At 46.5% G+C, this 27,254-nt stretch overlaps 2 protein-coding genes across 2 annotated transcripts in view; one reads left to right on the forward strand and one right to left on the reverse strand.

Annotated features, from left to right (window-relative positions):
* Positions 1–517: 517 nt before the first annotated feature.
* Positions 518–16,158, reverse strand: LOC307083251 (uncharacterized protein; the record flags this gene model as incomplete). Its single annotated transcript, XM_079747084.1, has 21 exons — positions 518–1,372; positions 1,463–1,648; positions 1,844–1,946; positions 2,344–4,173; positions 4,303–4,434; positions 4,999–5,142; positions 5,452–5,847; positions 5,988–6,030; positions 6,503–6,572; positions 7,070–7,169; positions 7,776–7,930; positions 8,187–8,366; positions 9,130–9,233; positions 10,251–10,444; positions 10,896–11,035; positions 11,270–11,363; positions 11,609–11,697; positions 12,592–12,636; positions 13,448–13,499; positions 15,138–15,246; positions 15,993–16,158. The coding sequence occupies 21 exons, from the start codon at positions 16,156–16,158 to the stop codon at positions 518–520; spliced, it is 5,187 nt and encodes a 1,728-aa protein (XP_079603210.1).
* Positions 16,159–26,099: 9,941 nt separating this feature from the next.
* LOC307082505 (protein kinase C beta type) overlaps positions 26,100–27,254 on the forward strand; it is a 95,431-nt gene continuing 94,276 nt past the window's right edge. The window contains exon 1 of the mRNA XM_079746117.1: positions 26,100–26,568. Within this exon, the coding sequence (XP_079602243.1) occupies positions 26,393–26,568 (176 nt within the window). The 5' untranslated portion in view covers positions 26,100–26,392. The remainder of the gene's footprint in view (positions 26,569–27,254) is intronic.

The raw sequence follows: 27,254 nt of genomic DNA on the forward strand, positions 1-27,254 counted from the left end.
AAATAGTAAACGTTCGTCATGAGTAAATAAATCGGCACCATAAATGCATACACACCGTCCTGTTATTCAAGTAAGGATCATTTTGGCTAGTGCTTCAACCAAGGCACCAATGCGGAGGCGAAGAAATGAGCTTGGCAGTGTTAAAATAGAAATGAAAAGATTAATAAATTATAATATAAATCAAACAAACAGGCCAAGCCCACTCTAGAACTAAGGCTAGTTGGTTAGGACCAACCGTAAACAAATGGTTCCCTGTTACTGATTGTTAGTTCATTTTCTTCTCTTTTGCAACATTCTTCAACACGAAAATCTACAAGCAGCGGTTTCTAAAGTAACAACAAAAAGTTGCACCTAAACATGGCAAACACATTGTCAAACAATTTTTTTTTTTTTCCTTGCGTTGTTCCCATATTATATTGTATACTATTATCATCCCACGTCTCACCATGTGAGGGCGCTGTTGGTGTGAACACTAATGAAGCCACCTCTATTAAGAGAGCTCGTCTGTGATTGGCTCCTAGACCCTGTTCCTCTCCTCCAGGCTGGCGTGCTGGAACAGCGACGCCCCGCTGATGATCTTAATGTCGATGGGCTTCCGGGGCCGCAGCAGAGCGTCTCGGCCCCTGGAGAACACGTCCAGCCGGGGCTTGTCCGGTGGCCCCCGGGCGGCCCCGGACCCGTGGGGGTCCGCTCCGGTCCCCTGCTGGGCCGGGCGCTGGGAGGAGGGGGGGCGTGGGTCCCTCCTCTCGGAGCCCCCTGGGGGGCGGCCGCTCGGCTGAGGGGCCCCCGGGGGTCTCTCCGTCGGGCTGCGGTGGTCCCTCTGCTCTCGGACGGGCTGATGCTCGTGGTGGTTACGAGGATGCTGTGGTGGATGATGGCGATGGCGGTGGTGGTGTGGTTGTTTCTCAGCCTCGACGTCCTGGGGCGTGGCCAAGGGCGTCTCCTGGAGGGCGGCGTAGGCCTTCCTGGCGTGGCGGGACGGCGTGGCGTCTGGTTCTCTGTACCTGCGTCTCCCGCCGCCGTCGGCGCCGCAGACGCTCGCCGCTGCGGTCGCCTGCAGGGGAACGCCGTCGGGCTGGGAGAACGAGGACGAGGAGGAGGAGGACGAGCGGGAGGAGGACTGGGACTGGGGCAGTCCTGCGCCGGGGGCGCCACGCTCCGGGTTCCTCGCCCTGCCGTCCTCGGGCTCCCTCCCCCTCTTGTCGCCGGCGGTCCGTGAGGAGGAGGAGGTGCGCGAGGAGTGAGAACCTCTCTTCTCCGTCCCGCCGCTCGCCCGCCCGCTCTCTGTGGTTCTCCTCCTCTGGTCTCTGCCGCCCTCGCCTCCCCCGGTCTGCTGCGACCCCCTCCCCGCGGCGCCGGCGGGGTTGTGCACCTGCTCTGCGTCGGCCGGCGCGAAGCCGCCCCCCGCCTCCCCGGACCTCCTCCTGGCCCTCCCCGGCTCCTTCTCCTTCTCCCCCCCGGCCTCCCGCCGCCGCGGTGCTCGGGCTCCGTCCTCCAGGGTGCCCCCGTCTCTAGGGGCGGCCCTCTTCATCGGCATGGGGACGGGTCCGGGCGCTGCGGGGGCATCGCGTAGACGAGCCTCGGGGGACGTCGGCTCCTCGTCCCCCTCTTCGTCCTCTGCCTCCAGCGGCTCCCATCTGGAACGGACCTGGGAAGAGGGGAGACGGTCAGAACGGGGGGGCGGAATCTCGCTGACCCGTCAGCTCCCCCGGAGCCAATTACAATATTTGTGTTTGCACATTTGACAAAGAATTGTCGTCAATGTACAAAGAAGCCATTCGCAATGCGCCCCGTGAACCACACATTATTGGCAAGTTGATGATAGGCAGCGTTTCGACCTCACCTTCATGGGGGCCGTCATGTCCTCTGGGTGGAGGAAGCCGTCCTGGCTACTGTGGTTCAGAGCCTTCCTCTTTCTTTCCTGGCGCCCCTCGCTTCGATCTCTCCTATACACAGAAACAGAACCACACAGTCATAGGGTCCAACGCCACATGGTCCAGCTCTCTGACCAAGCCTATTCTTGAATGATCGTTGTACAAAGGAATTCATTTGCTATTAAAGTGCTCAAGATCTCCAACTCTGTGATGATCAACTATCAACTACTAGTTGTTTTCAAGAATTTGGAAGATCTGAAGGGGGAAAAGGGACATTATTTTGGTTAAATATAAGCATAATCAGCTCAGCCTAATGCTGAAAGGTAAATCAATCATCAAAGGTAAGTAATAAATATACAAAAGGGAAGAACATTTTAAATATCGCTCCAAATACACGGAGTAGCTGTGACTGAAATGAGCAGAAGCTGTTCCCTGTTTCTTTGTGGAGTCAGTGTGCAGCGTCACTAACCTTGCATGGGTCGGCGTTTCCCCGGCAGCTGAGGTGCTTTGGCATCTTCTTCCAGGGGGTTTGGCCCTCTCCGCGCCCTCCTCCCCCGGCTCCTCACCCCGCCTCTTCCTCGCTCCTGCCCTCTCCTCCTCCTCCTCCTCCTCCAATACCTTGTCTCCATCAGCTCTTCTGTTCCTCCTCTTCTCCATAGTCTTCATGGCCTCTCCTCCACAAACTGGTTCCTCCATGGCTTTCAGGACGGAGGTCCGTTTTTTTACGCCTCTGTTGTCGTCCACAACTTCCTCCCCTTCCTCCACTATGGGCGTGTCCTCGTTTTCATCCCCGGCATCCATTTGCTCTTCTTCGACCGAGCTGCCGGCCATTGGGTGAGGCTCACCCACCTTCTGTGCCGCCTCCAGCTGGGTGAGGTTGATGTTGATGCTGATGGTCTTCCTCTGGGGCTTCCTCACCTTCGTCACCCCTTCCCAGAGGGGGTTCTCCGTCGGTGATCCACGGGGGCCCGCTTCCTTCTCGGGGGCGTTCGGTTTACTCCCGTGCCCGGGGTCGTCTCCGTCCTGCCCTGACCTTGCGTTCTCGCTCCAGTGCGAGGAGTCGAGGTGCCGGCCGTCGAGAAGAACCTCCTTCCTCAGGGACTCGCTGCTTCTCTCCTCTTGCCGTCTCTTTTTCCTCTCCGACCTGGAGTGATCCGGACGTGGGTCTCCACCCTTTGGTCTGCCCGCCTCTGGATCCCGGCTGGGCTCTGCCGACACGCCCTCATCGCCTGGACGTCTCTGGCCGTCCCTTCCCCCATCGCCTCTCTGGCCGTCCCTTCCCCCATCGCCTCTCTGGCCGTCCCTTCCCCCATCGCCTCTCTGGCCCTCTCTTCTGAGGTCGGACCTCAGAGTCCCAGCGAAGGGTCGGTCCCAGGCCTCGTCTCCTGGCTCCGCCCGGCTGCAGAGCGCCGGGTTGTGTAGCGGGGTACCGGGGCTGTCGCTCTTGCTCCTCCCCTCCCAGCGGCCGCGACCAGACGAGGAGCAGGAGGCGCCCAGGGCCGGTGCCTCCTCTGCGTCTCCCGTGTCCGCTCCATCCCTCTCGTTCCTCCTCCGCCTCTTCCTCTTGTGCGTCGGGTCGTCGGGACCCCTCGAGGCCGGTCTGCAGGCGGTGGGCGGGGCGTCGTCGTGCCCCGGGGCGGGCCAGGGACGCCCTTTGGGCTCGGCTTCCTCCCGGTACGACGCCTGATGCCCGAACATCTCGGAGCACCTCTGCTGGTAGGTCAGCGAGCCGGAGTCCTCGTCGCTGGCCGGGGGAGGGCTGTAGTCGGGTGACCGCCGGGGAGGAGAGCGGCTCCTCTGGGCGGGGAGCCGGCTGGGGTGGGCCCGGGGGTGCTTTGAGGAGCAGGGGGCTGGGGGGTGCGGACGCCGGTCGGACGTCGGCGCCGGCCGAGCGCAGGCGGGGCGGGGCGTGGGCAGGAGCGGCGGCGGCTGGAGGTGGTGGGGCGTCCCGGTGTAGTTGCCAAAGTACTTCTCGTACCACTCCATGTACTCCTTCTCCCACTGGCGGAAGCGCTCCGCGTCGCAGCCGGCGTGGTGCCGGTAGTGGTCACAGGACGGCGCGCGCCGCCTCCCCGGGTTGCCGTGGTGATCGCGGTGGTGGCGGCGGCAGCCCGACGCCTTCTGGCGGGACCCCCGGGATCGAGAGCAGGACCTGGACCGAGTCCGGGAGCGCCTCCTGCGGCGAGACGGGGAGGACGAGGGCGGCGTCGGGGAACGGGACCGCCCGTAACCGTGGTGATAAGAGCGGTCGACGTGGCGACGGGCGGAGCTCCGTCTGTGACGTGGACGGGACCTGGATCTGGAGATGAAAAGAAAGGACTTGATTGGTTGAGGATCCTCCGTTTGGACACCATTAAGTAGTTCCCCATTTCAATGGACAAGGAGCTACAATGAAGTGGCTCTCTGAATCCAATAAATGGCCGTGCACCTAGATCTGGACCTAGATCTGCCTCTGGAGCGCGAGGGACCAGGGGACCTGGACTGGGATCTGGAGTAGCTCCTGGAGCGGGAGTAGGAATCGGAGGACATCTGGCTGACGGAGGAACTCCTCTGAGGGGACCTGAGAGAGAGAGCGAGAGCAAAGGAAGAGAGCAAATAAACACAATTGAGTCATGTTCATATAAAATAGTCACGCTTACAATGCACCGAGGTTATATATGAGGAAGAAACCGGCCTTTTGCCCACAGGTAGTACTTGCATTCAAACAACACTGAACATTTAAAAAGTTCAGTTTAACACCTTGGCCCCTGGACTGGCCCAAGCCCCGGGGCCAAGAGCTTGGGGGTCACACGGCAGACCAACAAGAACGGGGCCCCGGCCGCCCTCCAGGAGGACTCAGCATGGCCGGAGGGTAGAGGGGAGCCAGACACCTGGTAAGTGGAAGACTTAGTGGCGCCATTAATACAATCATTGAAGATGAGTAAGGTTGGGTTGTCTCTGCCACCGTGAGCGATGGGTGCTTCGTCCCCAAGGCATTAGCTCTGCCCCGCTGCCTCTCTTGAGGGAAGGGATGCAGGGCATGGCCAGGTAGACACCGGCAGGTGTCACATGCCTGCTAAGCGAGACACATTCTCAGCCAGCCATCGGATAGCCGTGGGAGATGACCACGGACATGTTGACCGACCTGGAGTAGGACCGTCTCCTCTGCCTCTGCATCCGTCGGTACTCCAGCAGCTCTTTGGCGAAGTCACCGCCCATCTCATCCACGGTGGGCTTGGGTCTCCGCTGGCTGTGCCCGTCTCTGTTGGGCCCGCGGCCGGTCGAGGACCTGCTGGGGGAAGAGAGACAGCGGGGGTTTGGACATCTCCACGGAGTTGGCATATACCGTGATGGCTAAGCGTTCTTCGAGGTGGTTTGGCTAGACTTACATACACGTTGTATTTAGTGGTCATGCAAATATCGCTTTGAAAAAGGGCATTTGCAAAGATGAAAGTTTACAAGTGTACACCGCTAGAATAACAACATAACAACGACTGCCCACCCTCCCATGCTCCGGGCGTTCAACTCATTTCTGGATAAAACCCCGCGAGCAGGCGAGCTACAATGAGGACGGGAACTGGAAACAGGCGGAGCTCACCTCTCTCTCATCCTCCTCTGGTGTCGGTACATCTCTTCCTTTGGGATGAGAGGGGGGATGGAGGTGGAGGCGGAGCAGGCGGAGGGGAGCGTGGGGGGGTGGAGAATGGGAGGGGGGACCGTGGGGCAGACAGGGGGCAGGCTAGGGGGAGCCCAGGGAGGGGCCGTGAACGGGTACCCTGGGGGGAAGCCCGGGTACGGGGGGAAGGGCATGGAGGGGAAGGGAGAGGGCGGTGGATGGAAGTGCTGCAGGTTAGGAGGCAGGTGAGGTGCAGCGGGTGGGGGGAGGGCGGGTGGGGGGCCGGAGGGAGGGTGAGGTGGTGGGAGGGACGGGCCGGGGCCCTCCCTGGAGTAGGTCCACACCCCGCCGACGGCCGGACCGGAGGGGGTGGAGGAGCTGGGGGGGGGGGGGGGGGAGAGAGGGAGTCAGTAAACACGGAGGGGGATGCTTTGAGGGACTGCAGGTGGGTGCTTGAGTCTAAAAGCCCACGCAAACAAACACGGGCTGAACCAGTGCACATCAGGGACAACACTTACCTCTCCTTGACTGGTGGCTGTGCCGAGGGTCTGACTGTTGGGTCTGTAAGTGGTGTAAACATAATATCACATTAGCTTGATGTATAGAGCGTCTTCTCGGATGCTTGCACACAAAAAAACTGGACCTATTGTGTTGCCAAGTGTTTTGGAAAGAAAAAAGTCTAGTCTGAGTGAGGGCCCTGAATTACAGCGTTAAAATCACATTTGATAATTTGGGTAATTGGATTCAACCGCACTGTCAGCATGTTTAAGGTACAATATGTAACGAATGTACTGTACACCTCGAGCAGATCAAACATGATACCTCATCAAAGATTCAGGAAACATGCTTAGTCGACATACTGCCTTCTCTGACAACAACAGATGCCACACGATCTGGTATATAATTAGCAAGCATTAGCTCGCATTTAGCATCGACTTACAGTGAATAACACGTTGTCGCTTGTCATCGTCTGGGATGATATATAATGTTAATGCTGCCATTACTAATTATTTTATGGCCTGCTGTAACTCACATGTTGGGGACATTTGTGTATTTTTAGGGCTGATGGACTCCCGGTCTTCTGCCACTGGAACACGGTAACCCTTAGTAAGAACACACACACACACGTATGAAGATTATTACAGGCTCTGTACTGAAAGTTCAATCTAGCAATACCTAATACTGTGTGTGTGTGTTTGTGTGTGATTCGCTCTCCATTTATTGATTAAGGCATCATCATTTAGTTGATTAACAGGTTTCATTCATGTAGAGAGCCACCCTAAAGTATGCATTATGCACTTTGAATGTTAAGTCTTTATCTTTTTATATTGTCTGTTTTTATTAGTCTGTCATTCTGTCTATCATTGTCTGAGTCTGTATGTGTACGGCTTTGTGCTTGTATGTACTTATGCTCCAAAGTGCAAGACAAATTCCGCTTGGGGCAATAAAGGTTTATTTATCTTTTACAACGATACATATTTTGATCAACATCACAAAATGTTTGCTGGTTTATATTCAGTGTGTGTGTGTGTGTGTGTGTGTGTGTGTGTGTGTGTGTGTGTGTGTGTGTGTGTGTGTGTGTGTGTGTGTGTGTGTTTACCGGTGGCATCAGTGGTGGTGGAGCGGCAGGGCCCTCCACAGGGGAGGAGGACCCAGAAGGAAGGGAGGGCTCGGCTGCATCAATGGAGACCTCGGCCTCTCTGGAGGATGAAGACAGAACACACCTTTTTAGTCCCATGTACCTCACCCCATCATTTACACTCACACATCCCTTCATCCACACCGACCACTAATATTGTCCTGTTATACTATGACCATTTGGTATCATATTGGCAAAAGAATGCAGCGGCCTTTGTGTTTATTCATCTCTAATGATCAGGTACTATCCACACTTAATATTTCGCAAAATTAATCAAGCAATATTTTACGTTGTGAATTATATCTAAATCTAGATCGCTCCAAGTACTCCCGATCAGTATCACCAGTTTTTAAATGGAAAAGATCTGTCATTAAATATCTATTCAGCAATCTGCCACGACATCATGCCGGGGAACACTGCCCTCTTAGGTACCCGGAGCCCTGGTTGGAGACTCCTGCTCTTCTTGATCCAATGTCACTACACAGAGCGACGAATAACAACCGTCTACGTACGAGGTAAGAAGAGGAAACATATACAGGCAGGCAACTGCTACGCAACTATGATTGCGTAGCAGTTCTCTCAGAGCTCAGAGGCTTCATCTAATGCGAGGTGGCGCAAACATGTGGGCGCACACTGTGTGTACAGGTACGGCCGTGTGTGGACGTACTTGCTGCCGGGCACGTCCGGCTGGTTCTGTGGACGTGGTGGAGAGTTGACTGGAGTGCTGCAGGCAGATGAGGTGGCCGTTGCTACGGGAGACGCTGTGTTCGGTTGAACCAATGGTGGGGTGTGTGCAGGAGGTGGGCGGGACATGAGAGGGTCCTGAGAAGAGACCGAATCAATCAACAGAAACATCAGGACACGCCAGTCTTCTGCCCTTAAACCCTGAAAATCCTTTCATAATCTAATTGGTAAGCAAAAGAGGATATTTTCACAATAAAGGCAGGTGTTGCAGAATGTTGCTTACACAACTGTTATCGAAACAATGGAATAGCACAGTGTTATGCCACACCAGTAGCCATAGACTCTATAGTTAACTTGGGAATCAGAAAACGTTAAGATCTTTTTAAGCTCCAACCTGCTGGTGGCGAGTTTGCTGGTAGGGCGTCTTGGGGCGGATCTGGGTGGAAGAGACGGGTGGAGGAGGATTGGGGATAGGGCTAGGGCTGGGGTTTGACGTTTGGGACATCGGGGCACTTGGTCCCGTTGTCGCCAGGCTGTTCGGGTTGCCGACCTCGTTGTTGAAGCTGTTCACAGCCTGAGGGGGAAGAGACGCTTTAATCACAAACCACTCAACTGTTAAAGAGCAGGTAGGGGTTAGGGATCTGCCTCAAGGATGGCTATAGGTAAGCTACCCTATATGGAGATGATAATTAGTTGGAACTTACTTTATGACATATTTTAAACTGTTTACAAAGTGCTTCAACAGACAACATTGATAGATATAAATCAATACCAAATGGGAATGGGAATAATCTGAATTTGCATGAAGGAACTTCACAGGTCTACATGGAAATAAGCATGTTAGAGATCATACATGAAATAAGAAGGGATGGAACCCAATACCTTTCAGCTGGAAGGGATACACCCTCGCGACTACACTATCGCAAGGGTGTATCCCTCGCGATAGTGTAGGAAGGCATTAACATGCCTTCCCCAAATAGAAGGCATGTTAATGCACAGAGAGTGCTTATAGTATTGAACAATAAAATCACATTAAAGCCTGATATAGAGGTAAATGGACGGCAATCAACTGGAAGAAACATTGCAGTAATATTTATTTTATGCAACGACCAGGACATAGATCGTTTTCATTAAATTGTTGGTGGACTGAAATGCACTTAAAACACTCCTAAAGGAGGAGACCTTTTGTTTTCAACTTAATGCAGCGATCTCGACGTGATACAAAAACATCAGAGCTCCTCATCAACAAGCTCGATCAGTCTACTGAACTCCATCATCTAGCCCCCAAGGCTGTGCTCCTGTCCAGTAAGCCTGTTTTCCTCTGCCTCTGCTCTCACCTGTCGGAGGAACTTATTGGCTACCAGGGTGTCTGGAGAGACGTCCACCTTGTCGCAGGTGGGGCAGACGTGCTCGTCTGACTCCAGCAAGGCACTGCGGATGCCTGAGTAGCACAGCGATGGAAAGAGAGAAGATGGAGAGGGAGAGACAGGAAAGCCGGGAGGGGAAAGGAAGACCGAGTGAGTGAGTGAGTGTGTGTTCTAATGTACCGAGAGATACTGAAGGACTAGTCTAAGCTTGTACAGATATGCACGTAAATGTGTGTCAATAGGACTACTATAATGCACGTTGGAAGACAATTAACGTTTGTATTGTAAATCTGAAATAAGCAAGTTAACACAATTGTACATACATGTGCAGTATGTATTCATTTGATGATCTCTTCATGTTATCTGTATGTGAAGCTTGGCTGTGCAGTAAGTAAATGAATAAAATATAGGAGTAATATGGCTGACGCTGAGCTAGGCTATCTCACAATATCATCTACGTTTTAACACAACTCCACTACTTCCACAACTATAATGTGTTTATTAACAAATGTGCTAGCATTTACATCTGCTGTGATAATTTACATCATAAGATTGTGTGAGTGTGTGTCAATGCACAATCAAACAAAATGTTAAACCCATACAATTTTAGAATCAGAATTTTATTGACCTTGTGAAAATGTACACATTTTATTGGTGCAAAACATTGGAAAAAAATCTTTAATGGAAAAACATGTGCAAAGATTACATCCAACTTAAAGGACAACAGAAGACAGATATACATAAACAAAATGGCATGAAGTGCAACACAGACGAGACACACACACAGTCCCCTAAGAATAATAAATTCACTTTGAACCTGGGCTTAAGGGAAAGGTACATGCCATTCAATATGAATCTATCTATATATCTATCTATCTCTATAGATCTATCTTTCTCTAAAGATAGATCTACATATAGGATGTGTGCGTGTGCTGTGTGCTGAGTGTGTGCGCTTTTCTGTATGTATGCGTGTGTGTATGTGTGCATGTGTGTTTGTGCGTGTGCATGTGTGTTTTTCTTTACATGTATGTATGTGTGTTAATGTCTGCGTGTGTGTATGTGTGGGGCGTGGCCGGTTGCCAAGTACTCACAGTCATCACAGTAGCTGTTTCCACAGCAGGGGATGAGGACGGCGTCGTGGAGCATCTCCCTGCAGATGAGACACAGCAGCTCCAAGGGGACCGCCTCCTCCTCCGCCTCCTTCTCCTCCTCCCCGCCGCCCGCGGCCGGCGGCAGAGGGGGCGCGAACGGAGGCCTCTCCTTCTTCCCCTTGGCATAGGCCTCACTGGGGGACCGACGCAACCACACCCACACAAACATGGACAGACACAACAACGATGAGCTCCCACGGGGCTGGGGCAAACATAGAAGCACGTTGGGCTGATCGGGGTGAGAACAGTACCGCACACCAGAGATCTCCCTTGGATGGGAAGCTTGCCTTTCAAAAGCAAATTCAACCCTTGGTTGGTGGATGTTCACACTGTGTTACAGTGTATAAACCTGACAAACCCTTAATGCATTATTACTTATAGCACGATACAGATTCATTCAACTAAATAAAAACATAACTGAAACCTCATTTGGTTTTGGAACTGACTGACTGAATGACTGACTGACTGACTGTGTGTCTGTCTGTTGCTTCGGCCACTAACCCAAGAGAAACCCGATCACGGTTTGGAGTAAGGTAAGAATATGCAACGCGCTACAGAGTACAGGACGTCGGTGGTGGTACTCACGCGTCTATAGTGGGAATGGCGTATCGACCGCAGTGGGTGAGCATGGCCCCCTTGATGTTGGGGTCGTCCACTTCCACCATGAAAGAACGAGGGATGCCTGTGCTCTTCTTGATCTTGGGCAGGGATTCAAAGGTCTTGTCCTAAGCAAGGGGAGGCAGACACACATGATCATCCCCCTTGAAGCGCCCTCACACCTATCCGGCTCTTCACACCCACACACACACACACACACACGCACACACAGAGAAAGACAAACACACACACACACACACAGAAAGACAGACAGAGACACAAAGATACACACGAACACACACACACACACACAGAAAGACAGACACACACACACACACACACTAATCCCGTCGTGCTCTCACCCCATTGGTGGGACAGTTTCTGATGTGGTGGCCATTCATCCCACATCGGAAACAGGTGTAGTTTGGTGGAGGAGGGCCGTGCTTCTTCACATAACTCCACACAGATGGGGAAGAGAAATGCATCCAAGTCGAAAGAGGTACAAATTAATAAAAGAAGGCAAAACCATTTTGTGGATGAGGAAAAAGGAACCGGGTGTGACAAAAGAGTTAATAACCATAATACCAGACAACTTATGAAGAGAAGTCCAAAGACACAACACAGCTAACATGATACCAATGTAAACAACATGCGAGTTGTTTTAATTGTTTCAGCGGTTTGAATGGGAGGGTAGGACTTACTTCATAGGGTCGTATTCATGGTTGGACTGGGACATCATGGCTTGGATTTTGTCCTCCTCCGACGCATTTGCGTTGGCCAGATTGCAGGTCTGTGTGTGTGCGCACACGTGGGTGGGGTAAGGGAGGGGGTCACATGTGTGAAATGATTGTCACTAAAGGGCCCACGCCTCCCCATGCTGATTGAGACATCAACCAGATTTATCTCATTTTATGCATGTCGACTTTGTACAATAAAAATGAGGGCATTGAAGCAGTGTCCACAATATCCTTTTTCTCTTTTTAATACCCCAATGAATTATTACAGGTTACAAGATAAATTGTTAAAAGGGCTCCTATTATACAACCAGGTTTGAGTGCGATTAGCCATTACAAGCCGTTTGAAATTTTGCCTTTCCCTGTGTTTTAGTGACCTCGCAAGTGGAAGATTTCACCTAGATGTATGATGAATAGATCAGCAACATTAGCTACAGTCCACTGGGTCCACTGATGTCGCCAAGGCACAGGAAAAGGCAGATTTTCAAAAGGCCTGTTACCACTAATCACTAAGGGGCCCTTTAATTCATACTCAACGTGAAGTAGTAAGAGTTGGTTATAATATTACATTTTCAAGACGACAAATATTGAATACAACTTTGCTCAGCAAACTGACTAAAGAAAAGCATGCAATCATGCTGTAGAACAATAATCAAAAAGTGAACAATAATCAAAATTCAACTTTATTTGAACCAGTCAAAACATGTAAAAACACACAGCCAAGTAATTTGAGCAAGTCTAAAGTTAATGCTGATGAGCTATTTCCCTAAATGTGCTTTATTTAAATTTTCTCTATAGAGAATAAGATTATCAGACACTCAAATGCTGTCTTTTTTTTCAGCAGTGCCTCGCAAAGTACAAATCATAAGCTAATATAATTCTATGTGGTATAATTCTATGTGCATCGATATCACTGGCAAATAAGTCATTAACAAAACTGAAGAGTATACCTGGGAGAGAAGGCTGAGGGATCTGGAAAAACTCTGGTTATCCATCTGTTGGAAGGACAGAACATTAGTCAAGGATAGACTCAAGCCATTCATCACGTAAGTGTATTGGATGGAAAAAAAACTAGGCCACATGTTTGGTTCCAAATAAGGGAAGGTTTGGGCACATGCAAGTGGTAAATTCCACAAGGCCACAATCGAAAACACATTCAAATTGATTAATCCATGAACATGAATACATGAACTTTAAGTTTCTATTTTCAGTTTCTAGAAACTGAAAACTATGTGGTCGGACAGAAGCCCGCACCTGCGTCATCAAATTTGACGGTGAAGTCCTAAGTAGCCAACTCATATCTGAAAGCTAACTTGACAGTTGGCTTTGCCCATCTGTGAGGTAGAGTACGACATGATAATGTCCCCCCCCCCAGCCCATTGCGTTTCAAACACACCCCCCACCTCACCCTCTTTACACAGAGATTGTGAGTTTGCATAACAGGGACATTCTCTGTGGTCACAAACCACCTTTGACGTGATAAATAAAGAGTATAATACAATTAAGAATAATGCAAACGTTTATTAGGAAACATATTTTTTTATCTCACATAAAAATTACACATGTATTATTTCTAGACAAAACAATATATGTTTTCAAAGCTTTATGGCTATAGACCATTGTTTGAAGAATGGGCCTTTTCTTGGAAAAAAAAACCCTAATGGCTATAATACATTGTGACTGATGTAATGGTGGGGTGTGTTTGCATGTGTCAGCCCCCCCCCCCCCCCACACACACACACACACACACACACACAGTTTGTGAGTGCATTTGAGAAAGGCGGTTCTGGCTGCGGGGTTACGTACTGCTTTGGAGGACCCAAAGGCGTGGTGGGGAAATTGGTTGTCGGAACGGTCACTGAAACAGCAAAGAAAAGCACCAGTATGAGTCAGGCAGACCCCTGCTTATTGTGTATAATCGCATCAATGCCATGTTAAATAATGGCAACGGATCACATTGACTACCGTTTAGACTAGACTAGATTATTTCCCAACGCTACAATCAATGAATTTTGAAATTTAGGATCGTAAAAACCCAACCTGCATGCATGTTTGTGGTTTGAGAATATCCAAATCATGTTTACAGTGGTGATTATAGTCACACCCCACGCACACAGAAAGCTAAAGGGTGGTTCCTTAGATAAACAGTTCAGTTGGCAAGAAACAGTTTATTTATAATGATAAATGTCAACACAAGCGGCCATCTGCAAGAAAGCACTGCTGTACACTCAATGCACTTTGGTTGACTGCTGAACAGCGTGAATAGCCTTCTGTGGATTCCCTACAGGGCGATCATAACTGATTCGTCAAGCTGTTCCTCGGGCTGAAACTATGTAGATGGTTTCCGCTCGCGGTTCTACACCAGTTAGTTTCACAGATAGAGGCATTTCCGTTTGCTCAGCGAAATCACTTCGACTTTGAATTCCGTATTGATTGTTTGGTTAACTGAACCCAATAAAAGATATGCCTTGTGTTTCAAATGCTTATGACGGAATTGCTTATGGCCCGAAACCTTGTTTTAATGCTTCCAGTTAAAATGGTATTGTTTTGCAGAGAGGGCATAGAGTGGCCTTTAGAATAGTGATGAGTATTTACCAGTTTGAAAACAGAATGAGCAGATATAATTAAATGCAAATTTGCTGGTAAGAATATATTTGGATGGCTCACTTTACACTCTACATTAATATAACCTCAAAAGACATGCTATTAACACACCAAAAGTGTTGATAACTTCTGCTGTTTTTTCGTTCTTTGAGTAAACCAGATATTCAACGCCCCCATGAGGTTTGTTGTACAGGGCTAATGGCTTTGACAAGTACTACCTTTCATCCTATATCGTTCATTCTAGCTTGATAGTTTTGTTTAATCTACCGTGATCAGTTCCACACCTATTCACTCAGAATGATTGGCGGTTTATGTATCACAGGAACATTACTTCGTTCGTTGATTCAACGTCGACCTGAAAGCTGATGTCGACGTTACGGTGGTAGGGTTTTAAAGTGAGATCAGCTAATTGACACATGATTGCTTTTTAACTGACACCTTAATGTACTCAAACACAGGCCCCGACAAACACCAACGTCAGGCCAGAGTGCCGTAACCAGTATTGGCTGTTGTCAGCAGAAGTCTTATTTTAGGAGAACATGTTAAACCGGTGTTGGCCAACATTGGGAAGTTGGGTGTTGGGGTTTGTTGGGGCAGTGTGCAAGCATCTACATGGATTGAGCAGTCTACTGCAAACCAAGCCATGCAAATTGTATGCATGATGATTCCAGGAAAGTAGTAAAAAAAATGGTATATATATATTTTTTTCTTTTTAATTATTATTATTATCATCTCACAGCAGTTAACAGTCAACCATTTCACTACAATTCGTGTTTAAGATACATTTCCCATCAGCGATAATGAACGGAACAATGAATGAACTGAATTGCTCGGAAATGTTGGTCACAATTTGTGAGTAGCAAACAATACAGACTTAGCAGTTGACACTTACGTGGTCTTGGACGTCGTCTTGCTCCCCGATGACTTGACACCCACCATAGGGATTCTTCTCACAATAATAGAGGAGTTCTTAGCGATGAGATCCTCATCATCTTTGTACTCTGAGGGGAGATGGAGAGGCAGTACATATCAAAAAAAAAGCTTTATAGTGTTTTAGTTGAACAAAGCCCTCATTTAGCGTAGGGCTCCATTGCTTCTGAATGACATGGGGAATATGAATATGAAAAGATTTAAATGACAAACATGTGTTTTTTATGAATAAGCCATAACAATAAGGAACATAATAAAAATGAAAGGGACAGCTTATAATTCTTCTCACTGCACTATATATGTGTTCATTGTTATGCTATATGTATAAACCCTTTTGTCTATAAATAAACATTATTGTACCAATGTATATTTTAAATTATCTTTACAATACAAAAATGCAATTTAGATTGTTCTACCAAGAAGTCAATACAAATTAATTATTTTGTTAATCATATAGCCACAGCTTTTGCTACATTTGGACGATCCAACATTATTATGGAAACACACGCTATTTTTTAGACAAGGCAATATTTGTTATCACACTAGTAACAGGCTACTTATCCAAACGTTAACTTATTGGATAAAGAGTGTTCGTGGCAAAGGTGTCAATGCATTAGGACCATCGCCATGGGGTGACTCTCTACCCACAAGCTCCTGCCCTCATCCACAGACCCAGGTGACGCAACCCTCAGACCACAGTGACCAGCTGTCACTTACGAACCACGTGGATCCAGACCGACTAAACCGAACCCAAACCCATCCCCCCCCCCCCATTAAAGCACGGTTGATCCACCCGTCTACCGAGGCGTCAAATTACCTTCCTTCGTCTGCGCGTTGGTGATCTGCAGGTCGCAGTCGGCGGCTCGAAGTTTCTCCCGGTCCATGATCTGCCTCTTCAGGTCTTTCAGCGTGATGTTGAGGCCGTCGAACACCATCGTGTCGTATTTTAGTTTAGAGGAGAATTTGTAATGGACGTGAGCCATGTCGACAGAACCTAGACCCCGGTCCTGACGGTTAGTAAATAAATAGTCAAGGCAAAAACGATGACAACAGAGTGGCACCTAGTTATTCGACTTTACAGACTTGCCAATCAAGTCTGCAAGCTAGCAGGTGTTAGCCGCCAGTTACACTGGATGCCGACGAGACAGGCTAATAACAAGCCGCGTTCTGCTCTACTTCTGCCAAACTGTCGGGACGAGGTAGCCAGCGACACACCACTAGCATCAGACCTTCAAAATAAAGAAGATTTGACCAATTCCGACTCGGGTTTAACTTTTATTCTCTCCCATGCTGGATGCAGCGCTCGTTGACAGAAACTACCAGCTGTTTCCACGAGCAACGTCTCGTCATCACATGACCACCGGGGCACAAGGCGTCGAGCCGGCAGCGCACGCACGCACACACGCACGCACGCACGCACGCACACACACACACACACACACACACACACACACACACACACACACAGTGGTGATTAACGTATCCCCAAATCATTTGAATAAAAATATTATTATTATTTTTTAAATTTATATATATATATTCAGCTTTGAATTTGGGATCCGTACAGCTACGAAATACTGGAGATTTGACGTTATTCTTTTTTGCTCTTGTTTGGCTTTCACTCGTATATTTCAGAAATACCAGAAATTACGGTCGTAAAAACAAGCCAATCATCATTTGTATGGTTTCGTTTATCCTTCACTATAATTGCTGTGTAACAGCTTCTGTGTTAGGTCAGAAAAGGAAGTTGCTCTAACATTGATGGTCCAGGAGCCACGCCGTGTACAATGCGTCCTGGGTTTAGACCAGCTGCGGCCCATGGGAAGGATACGTCGCACCGATGACAGTGCAACTTACAAAACACCACTTAAACCATGTCTATGAGTAATCTAACACCGAGGGAGGCTCTAACACTTTTAAAGGCTGCAGTCTAAGGATATATCTGCCTGCATTCCTGTATGTCTGTCTCAGCTTGATTCAAAAGCCCAGGAGGCAAAGCAGGTTAACTGTTTAATTTGCTGGGTTGCTAGTGTCATTTCTATGATTATGACCCTTCTCTGTTTCAGGTCCATATATTAAAGTATACCCCTGAATGTAAATATAATTTATTTTTCTTTTTTATCATTGTATCTTAGTTTGATACAAATTGTCATGCGATGCATTGGCAAATTAGGTCCTTACTGTTACATAAAAATCATAGTAATCTGCTCTCACTGCAACTGTTCCTTATCAGTCCACCAGATGTCCCCATTGGTTAAAGGTACGCGCCGACAGATATTTTTCTGTCTTCAGTAGAGTTGTAATCATACAATGCTTTTTCGGTTTTTCCCTTTCCTTTAGTGGGTTAAGTTACTATTTGAATAGTGTATTTTACAGATAATAAGTGACAACCTGGTGATCATCTTTGATCTTTTGGACACAACGCCATTTATTGAGGAGTTTAAGTCCTGTCATACCAGTATGAGGATGAGCGGTCACGGGAGGTAGTAGTTGCCCACCATGACTCCCAGTTCAGTCAAGGGGCGGTTTGAATCCCACCTACTGTCCAGCCGGATGAGGAAACTTCTGGTGTGTCCTGAGAACGACACAACACAGGAAGACAACCCCGACATTCCTTCCTAAATGGCTCCAGCTGCAGATTGTCATCATATGCAAAAGATAGAATTTTTTTTGGAAAAACGAATATTCCTAATTTCTTCACTTATTATTTGCATCCTGTGGTATAATGATCCTCGCTGTTCTTTGCTGTTATTTTATTTTATTTTTAATTTTACTGTATAGCTGTTGATGTTCTGCAGAGTGTAGGGATTCACAGTTAGGCTCTAGGCCTGGATGTGGAGGGTGTACCTTGCATGTTTGGGGGACTGGGAAGTGCTTCATTCGTCTTACAACCTAATGCTGAGTTACAGTGTTATATTTTGAACTAAAGGTAAACCAATTCCATATATATATAGTTAAGGAATAATGGGGTAACAATAAACAATAAACTGCAGTTATTTTTTAGCCAACAGTTTCCTATTATAGTCCAGATGTTTGGGAGGAATGGAAAAGAGGCAGTTTACTTCGGTACAAAGGTCAATCAATGTAATCTAGACATATTGTTGTCATATTGGTCTCTGTAGTTACATAGTAGGTTAGATATACATGCGGTGGTAGTTCCCCCCGGTTAGGCTTAGTTACAGAGTAAGTACTGGGTATGCAGGCTGCAATCTAAAGTTGTTTTGATTGATGAGTCTACAACACTTATCAAGCCATCTGCTTTAGTAGTGTATTTGATGCCATCATTAATTATGTGCCTGCAGTTATCTTACTGGATTTGGTTGAGCTTGAAAGCCAGTCAGCTGAGACTATATCAAACCGTCTCTTTAAAATGTCTCCAAATGTGGGGACTGGAGGGAAAGATCCATAAAGGCAAACTTTATTGCTTTTGCATGTGAGAGTGCAAATGCCATGTTAGGCAGGAAAGCTACAGCAGATGTATCCCAACCTTTAAGTGTGGCACTGTCTCAATCACAGAGTATAATTGTCTGTGGTTGATACAGTCAAACATTTAAATAATAATAATATTATTATTTTATAGAAAAACACACCCTATACATGCTATAATGCCGTGAACTGGCTCAACGTGCACAACAAAATAAAGTGAATCTGCAGAAGATTGGGAGGGTCCTTGATCTTCGATGGCAGCCAGCAGCTTCAGAACGGTGAAGGCTGTATGGAACTACTACAAAGCTTTGCATTACCGCTTCAATGCTGCTTCTGAAGATGCCTCAAGGGACGAGAAGGAGAAGGCTATGAACAGCGGCCTGATGGCCAACATGGAAACACATGGAGACACACATTAGACTAATTTCTTTAATGATAGCTACTCCAATTGAAAAATGGCGAAAGCCCTTACAGCTGCCGAGAAACTGGAGTTTTGTGGTATCTCCTTAAAAACCAGTGTGAGGATATGACAGATTCAACAACGTTCCTTCATTCACTTATTGGGAATCCAGAGAACAGGTTGTTTAGCACTGGCTCAAGCAGACATCCAAGTGCAACAGCTGAGAACAAAGCCCTGCATACAGACTTGTTTGATGAAGTTCTTAATCCAGAATGCTGGCCTGTGGCTGAGCGTTATGAAGAGGGTTTGCATCAAACAACAGTTCGGGTTTCACCCAAGGAGAGTGCTTGAGGGCTTCTGGGATTATAAAGAGGACTCCTGTATATTACCTGAAGACTGGTCCCCAATCATTAATATTCTCAGCCTCGTACCTGTGAGCCGTGCAGAATGCGAACCAGGCTTCAGCTGAATGAATATTATCATCAATCCGCTGAGGTGTAGTGTGCTGAAGAAGACTGTGTCGTCATTAATGTTTGTTAGTCTGAACGACCCTCCATTGTCCAAGGGGAACTCAAAGGGGATATGTAAAGTGTTGGCTGGTGAAGCATAGAGAAGCACACTGTCACGCACCTGCAAGCCAGCACCTCAAGTGGAAAAAGGGGCGCTCTGGGTGGGTGTTGTGATTGTTCTTCTTATATTTTTTTGTGGTCAAGCTAGGTCGTTTTTATGCTTTTCAACTGTAAATAGTATTTTTTTTCTAATTGTAAGGTATCGTTCAGAATTCGACTGTAATTGCAGTTTGTCATGTAACATTTTGTACTACATTCTCCAAATAAATAAACCAGCATTCTCAATATAATTATTTTTTACCGGTATGTTGTGGTTCACCCTACCTTGAGTGCAGAATTCAGAGTTTATCCACCTCCCTTTTTACCACTACACCCTGGTTACAGGGTAAGTGCAGGGTATGCAGGCTTTAATTACAGGGTAGGTACAATATATATACAAACACATACTGATAGCCCAGACTTTGTAACATTTATTTAAAGACACACAATGAATTTTGTATTCCGAAACAAAACCCACTAGCCTGCTTTGTTTGCTGTTTGCGGGTGTTGATATTTTTTTTATTTATATCATAGGCTATGCATACATAAATATCACGTACATGTGTGTAAATGAAACCAAGTTTTTGGAGAAGTATTTTATGAAAAGGGGAAGTGAAAGAGGCTGATTGAATACAAACAGATACAGGTTAGACACTACGGTGGCGCTGAGCATTCACAAAAAAAAAAAAAAGTAAGTTTCACACCGTTAGCACACCAGGATCTCGTAATTACGAGAAAAGATCTCGTAATTACGACATCAGGATCTCGTAATTACGAGGCCAGCAATAACACGGGGATTGCTATTTGTTGTGTAAGCATGTAGCCATATGACCATACGGGAAAATCCATCGACAGCACCATAAATACATATGCCATAGGGTTTAAGTTTGTCGTATGAATCGACGTGCCACAAAAAGTTTGGACCTGGGTTTATGTAAAGACGACGTCTTAGACGATTCCGTTTCCTCAGTTGTACTCCTCGAGGATCTAGGATTAAGAGCAGGTGCCGTATCGTTGTTTGAGTAACTACCAAGCCTGCTTGGATTCATTTCAGATGCATAAATTTGTATCCGTGAAGCATCCCGTACTGGTTCAACTGCTCCTGCAGGAAGAGAGCCACTTGTAGCACGTCCGACTGGGCTTTTCTCCTGAACAGTCCCAATGAATTCAGATGTCTGCGCAATGTTGACATACTCATATAAATGCCCTCCTCACTTTTAAGGAACATCAATATTTCCCAATGCCTCAATCCGAGCAAGAAATAAAATACAATAGCGTCGGATAGCGTCATCGTTGCCGTCCTGCAGCCAGCCAGCCACGTTATTGATGAATGAGAGGGGTGATCCTGATCTCGTAATTACGAGAAAATATCTCGTAATTACGAGATATTTTCTCGTAATTTCGAGATCCTGATGTCGTAAATACGAGATCTTTTCTCGTAATTACGAGATCCTGGTGTGCTAACGGTGTGAAACTTATTATTATTTTTTTTTTTTGTGAATGCTCAGCGCAACCGTAGAACTGCAACAACATCAATGAAATCATGACATGAATTGCATTTTATAAACGCCATTGTGTATTTGTATATATATAGATAGATATCTTTATGTATGTAAATAGGTGTATACAGATCGATTTTTTAAATGTAATGTAAATATACTTCAATCTACCGTGCATAAAGATAAATGCAGTCTCCCACAATGCATTAATGCGTAAGGAGGACATTTCCTACGACTGCGTCGCTTCTGAGTCTTAGTAAGTCTGGAACTGGGTCTCTCAGATGTGAGTCACCATTAATGTGACACATGGATGCAGAACAATGTGCTGTTTGTTTGAGATGTGAGAACCAGAAGGAGTGTGTTTTAAGCTTTGCAGCAGACCTCCAGGTTTGATAATGCTTGAATGATGATCAGGAATCCGTGAAAAATCTGCATTCAATTGTGAAGGATGAGACACTAGTTGTGGCTAGTCAATGCAAAATACAGTAGGAAAATCTTCATCAAGTAAATGCTTTTGTCCCCTCCTCATCCATGTGTTGAGTCTGGACGCAGCACAGCCTCACAGCTGCGATTCGTGAATGGCTTTTAATCTCTATCACAAACACACCCGCACTCTCCACCTAACGTTGTCCTTCAATATTCAACACAACGTCAAATTACTTATCTCTGATGTTGATATTTGGAATTTTTCCACTTGCATGTTGTAGTTAGTTGCTTGCAAATGTTAATGTAACAAATGCATCTCTAAAAAATAAATAAATAAGTAGTCACTGGAATTTGTACTTGATTTCCTAACTTAACATCTAGTCATTTTCTCAATGCTATGTTACAACAAGGCTATACTTAATATAATATAAATAATGTATCTTGCAATGTAATAACTATGTATTAACAAATCTATCTTGACAGTATATATACCTGCTTTTCCCATCTGTGATCAATAAAGTTATGTTTCATCGTATGCACATTGCCATTATTTGAATAAAGGATATTTTGCTTGGTGGTTGTTGGTGGTCTAACAAGATAGACAGGTGTGTGTTAGACACATTCTCACTAAGGAAAAATGAAGGGTGTTCTAGGTAAGATTTAAGAGCTATTGATTGTGTGTATGCATCACTTCTAAATGGAGGAAAAAATCTAAGGAGAGAGTGAGCTGAATGGGAGGGGAAATTTTGGGGTATTTATTTTACAGATCTTTCTCATGTTTTTTTCTGCTCGCTCTATTAACAACCCTCAAACCTTACCTACAGCACCTTCCAAAGTCAATTAGTTGAACTGAAAAAGTCAGGCTTTCTGGATGACACAATACCATGCAGTGTTTGTTTGTGTTCCTTGGTTCTGGACAGAAAGTGTGTGCTTGTGTGTGTGTGTGTGTGTTTGTGTTTGTGTTTGTGTCTGTGTGTTTGTGTCTGTGTGTGTGTGTGTGTGTGTGTGTGTGTGTGTGTGTGTATGTGTGTATGTGTGTGTGTTTTCATATGTGCAAGTGTGTGTGCTTGAGAAATCAGGTTGTGGCAACAGGGAATGGAATAGATTGTTTGTATTTGTCGTCCAAAACGACCAATAAGAATGTTTTATCCCCCTATCGACTGTTCGAAGACACAGCAAGGGTCAAGGGTCTGTCTGGCCAGAACAAAATGGATCAGATTGACTTTTCCTAAGGGTAAAAGAAGCTTGAATAGACGCGTTATTACTTTAATTTGCAAATTTCTAAAAGTAATTTACAAATAATCGGTTTATCCACCTGGACTACTTTTGATAATAGCAAGCAACCATTTATTTTAGATATGTTGTTTGGTAAATGGTGAAATCATAGGCAGGAGGTGGGGAGTTACGTTGAGATGGAGTCTACGTGCACTCTGTTTGAAAAGCAATATCAGATCTCTAGAATCTGTGCCCTACTGTGCATTTAGAGATGTTTCTGTTGGAGCAGAATATGCACACGATTAGCCCCTTTACTCTTTCATGGAACTATCACCAAGCATCTCCATTGGTGCTCACAATAAGTTTGCTACAATATACGAGATTCATTTCCGGGGCTTGTAAGGGATTCACAAAGCATCATCAAATGCACCATGTGAAATTTGGCATTTCTACCAATCTCGAAAGAGCTCAAAAAGAGCTTCAACCTTCGAGTAATTAGGCATGAAACGGCGTTGGTTTTCAGTTCCCCATTTTTGCTGGGAAAGAAAATTGAGAACTTGTGCCTTACGGCGTTTAAAGGTGATGGGTCATGGCCCTGTGCCATGCCACATGAGATAATAAAAAGGTTGCTGTGCTTTTCACTCATAATTTTTCTTTATGAGATAAAGGTCTTATTCTCAGATATGGGTGTTGGATCGGTTGGGTAGGCCTGAGAAGAAGTTTTGCCCAAAATCTCAGAAGTGGGCTGCAGTATGAGAACTGACGGGATGGAGCCTTATCCGAGGCTCTTTACTCACTTCCTGTAGTAATTCCTCTTCCCCAAATTTGTTCGCGTACTTGTCCTTGAGACCCTCGTTCATATTAAAGAGAACCTCAGGCGCACTCACACTAGGCCATCTGTACCATGCCCCCCCCCCACACACACACACACACACACTTGTGCCGCTGGCTTGTGCTCACACGCAATCTCACCTGGGCATGAGTACGTTTGTTTTGACATACGTCATCCTGCTCAGGTTGCGTATCCGTGTGTGTGCGCGTGTTGGCCTGTTGGCCAATCTGAGCTTGTTGCGTATGTACAAGAGGCATCCGTACTCAGGCCCAGTTAAGATTGCCTAGTTTGAGCACAGGCCAGCGGAACAGTGGGGGGGGGTGGGCAATCGTACTTGAGTACCGTACAGGGCAACTTTGCCTAGTGTAGTCTTTTGAAAATCCTTTTTCGTCTTCCTTTTACTTTATTGATGCTTTAACACGCAAAAGCGGGATTAATTTTATCGTGTACCAGAAAATGTGTGTATATATAATTAACCTTTGGAGTGTTTTTTTCATTGGGAACAAAGCGGACATTGATTTTTGTTGTGCGCCACAAAAACATGTCGGCCTAGTCGAGAAGAATAAATGTCATCCCTGAGTCACTCACATTTTTTTTTAATTTGAAAGAACATCATCAGTTACATAAAATGGCAGTGAACACAACCGCTCAGATGACTACACAACACCAAGACATTGATTCAAACAACATGCAAGCGGAGAGGGTTCAGGGACTGCCGCGTCCATGGGAATCACCATGGCAACGACAGAATACGTGGCATTACCTAACATCCTAAACATCGTGTACGTTTACTGACTGAAGTTTACAAAAACTACACTCACATTTATTGCTAGAAATGTTATCAAAACGCATCTTAATAAAGTTGTATCTAATCTTAATGCCGAAACTATCTTTCAATGACGCCTTTTCCACAGAGATTAAAACAAATGTCATCCATTGTGTTTTGGCAACACAGAACCTTGACAGCCGTGACATATTGCTGTTTCTTCAAACAGTTGATAGGGGACTTAAACCTTCATATGGGTTGTTTTGGACGACATAAACAAACCACCTATTCCGTCGTTAAGGCTGGAGATCACCTTGGTGTGTCGGTCGACGAGGCCATATGATTTTACACCCTCCCTCTTTGACATCTTCAGAACGATGGCCCTCAAGAACAAGAAGAGCTGATACATTAGAGCAGGAGTATTAACGCGAGAGATGGACGCACTCCACAGCAGGGTGAATAGGTTGAGCAGTGCCCCCAGATGGGTTCAAGGTGAACAACCATTGTCCCGTGAACCCCCCTGATCATCTTCCATGACCTCATCAAGACCCCCCCTTATATCTAGACCACATGACAGCCACAAAGACATTCATGCAAAGGCTATGCTGGCTTTTATTTGCGGGCCCAAAAACGGCTTTATAATGCAGCCAGAGACTGTTATAAAACCTTGTAACCAAAAGAGAAGGAGACACAATAAGCAAATTATGTTAAGGTGCCTCCCACAAATATGTGGGAGGTCTACTTTGTAAGTTTTTGCTTGTATCTTTGCTCCATTTGGCAGTACCATTTGGGTTGAATTTCAGTTAAAATTTCCAATATTTTAAAGGCATGCAATGACAAATCTTCAACAGATTGTGCCCTATTTGAAGAAACGTTGCCCACAAAAAACCCATTCAACAAACAGAGAAAAGCTAAATGCTAAGGATGCTGATAGGGGCTTGGATGTAACTGCAGGTTAAGGCAGTAGGCTTCCTACCATGGTCTGTAAAGGTAAGCTTGGCACTGATGAGACCTTTGAACACACACACACACACACACACACACACACACACACACACACACACACACACACACACACACACACACACACACACACACACATACACACACACACACACACACACACACACACACACACACACAAGCACACACTTTCTGTCCCTCAGCCAAATCAAACCACATCTAGGTCACTCGTTTTTTCCTTGCCTCCAGTAGAAACGTGCGAGATTGTGTGCGTCTGTATGTGTGTGTGTGTGTGTGTCTGAATTTCTGTGTGTGTGTGTCAACAACACACACCAATTGGTAATAAGGTTAAGTGTATATATTTAAGGACCCGTTATATAGTCCTACGCTAGAATACCTAATTATAGACCTACAGTCCTATTTCGACGCTTCCTATTGGATGGTTTCAAAGTTCAAGATCACAGCTGTGAACATACTAAGTGAATATGTAAAGTAAATATGTGGGTTTTAATCTTTTCCATCTTCTGAATCACCACAGCGCGAAAGTTAAATCCACTCGCAGGTGGAATCAGGGTCAATTCTTTTTAAAAAAGACGAAAGAAAACACGATGCTCTATATGTACAGCAAACGATGGAGGCGTGTTTAAACCACGCCAAACGTCACAAGTCTAGCATCTGCGTTATCTGCCTTACCTCCACCCCCCCCCCCCCCCCCCCCCCCCCCAACCCCCCTCTCCTCTCGCACTAGTTGCACCTAGCAGTGGAGGCGCGCGCGAGAAGGAAGCGAAGTCAGAGCAGCGCGAGGCTCGGAGCGCAACTGACTACCGCACAACATCAGATAAGACCGCTAGATTGTCGTCTTTTTCACCGCTTTTTTCACCCATCCGATAGGCAACAGAGACAACTTTCCTCTTGCCTGAGTACCCTAACCGTCCTGAGCGTTTTTTTCGTTTTGCGCTATAGCATTTGTTTTAAAAGGGATAAAACGCGGGGATATCGATAGTACCGCTGAAGGATAGAGTGTCTCTCTCAGCGTGTGTGAGAGAGAGAACGAGAGAGAGAGTGACAAAGAGGAAGAAAGAATGGCAGACTCGGCGGCGAACAGCGACGGGGACGACGGACCTAGCGGCCCGCCCAAGGGCTTCGCCCGCCAAGGGGCCCTCCGCCAGAAGAACGTACATGAGGTGAAGGACCACAAGTTCATCGCGCGCTTCTTCAAGCAACCCACTTTCTGCAGCCACTGCACGGACTTCATTTGGTGAGGAGGAGCGGCCACACTTCTGACTCCCACTGCTGTATGTCTGTATGTCAGAGCGGTACTTTCAGAAGTGCATCTTGTGCACCCAGGTTTTTGAAATGATGATATGTGAGAGAGGGAGAGAGAGAGAGAGACAGAGAGACATTGTAATTCATAGAAAGGAAATTGTCGTATTCCTCGGTCGTTGGCCCTGTTACAGTTGTCTCTGTTGCACATTAATTACCCCGCGGTCCTAAAAGCATGTACATCGTTTTTTTAATTGAGATGAGTCGGTTGGCCTAATTTGGCCGATCGAGACCCCTATTATTATTATCTAGGTTCTCTTATATTCCCTCATCGGCCATTATTCACGTCCCGCGACGCGCTTTTAAATTGATGAATGGTCAAATGGTTTGACCTCGGTAGGATTCTTGGGTATGTGGCCTCACAGCTGTCCAAAGTTTAGGGCTTGAACTTGCAGGCTGTAAATACAAGTCACACACACACCATTATTTTCCCTCGGCTGCTGCCTTTACCTCTTTAGTTTGTCCAGTCCATCCATCCGATCCTTCTATTTATTTGTCCGTCTTGCCAATGGCAAGGACTTACCATCAGATCAATCAGATTATGATGATCCAGGTGGATTATTCTATTTCTATACCTCCATATGAGCAGGAGTATGTCTGTTCTGTAACATGCCGGACTCG

This window comes from Pollachius pollachius, assembly GCF_949987615.1.
Source record: "Pollachius pollachius genome assembly, chromosome: 11".
Lineage (NCBI taxonomy): Eukaryota > Metazoa > Chordata > Actinopteri > Gadiformes > Gadidae > Pollachius > Pollachius pollachius.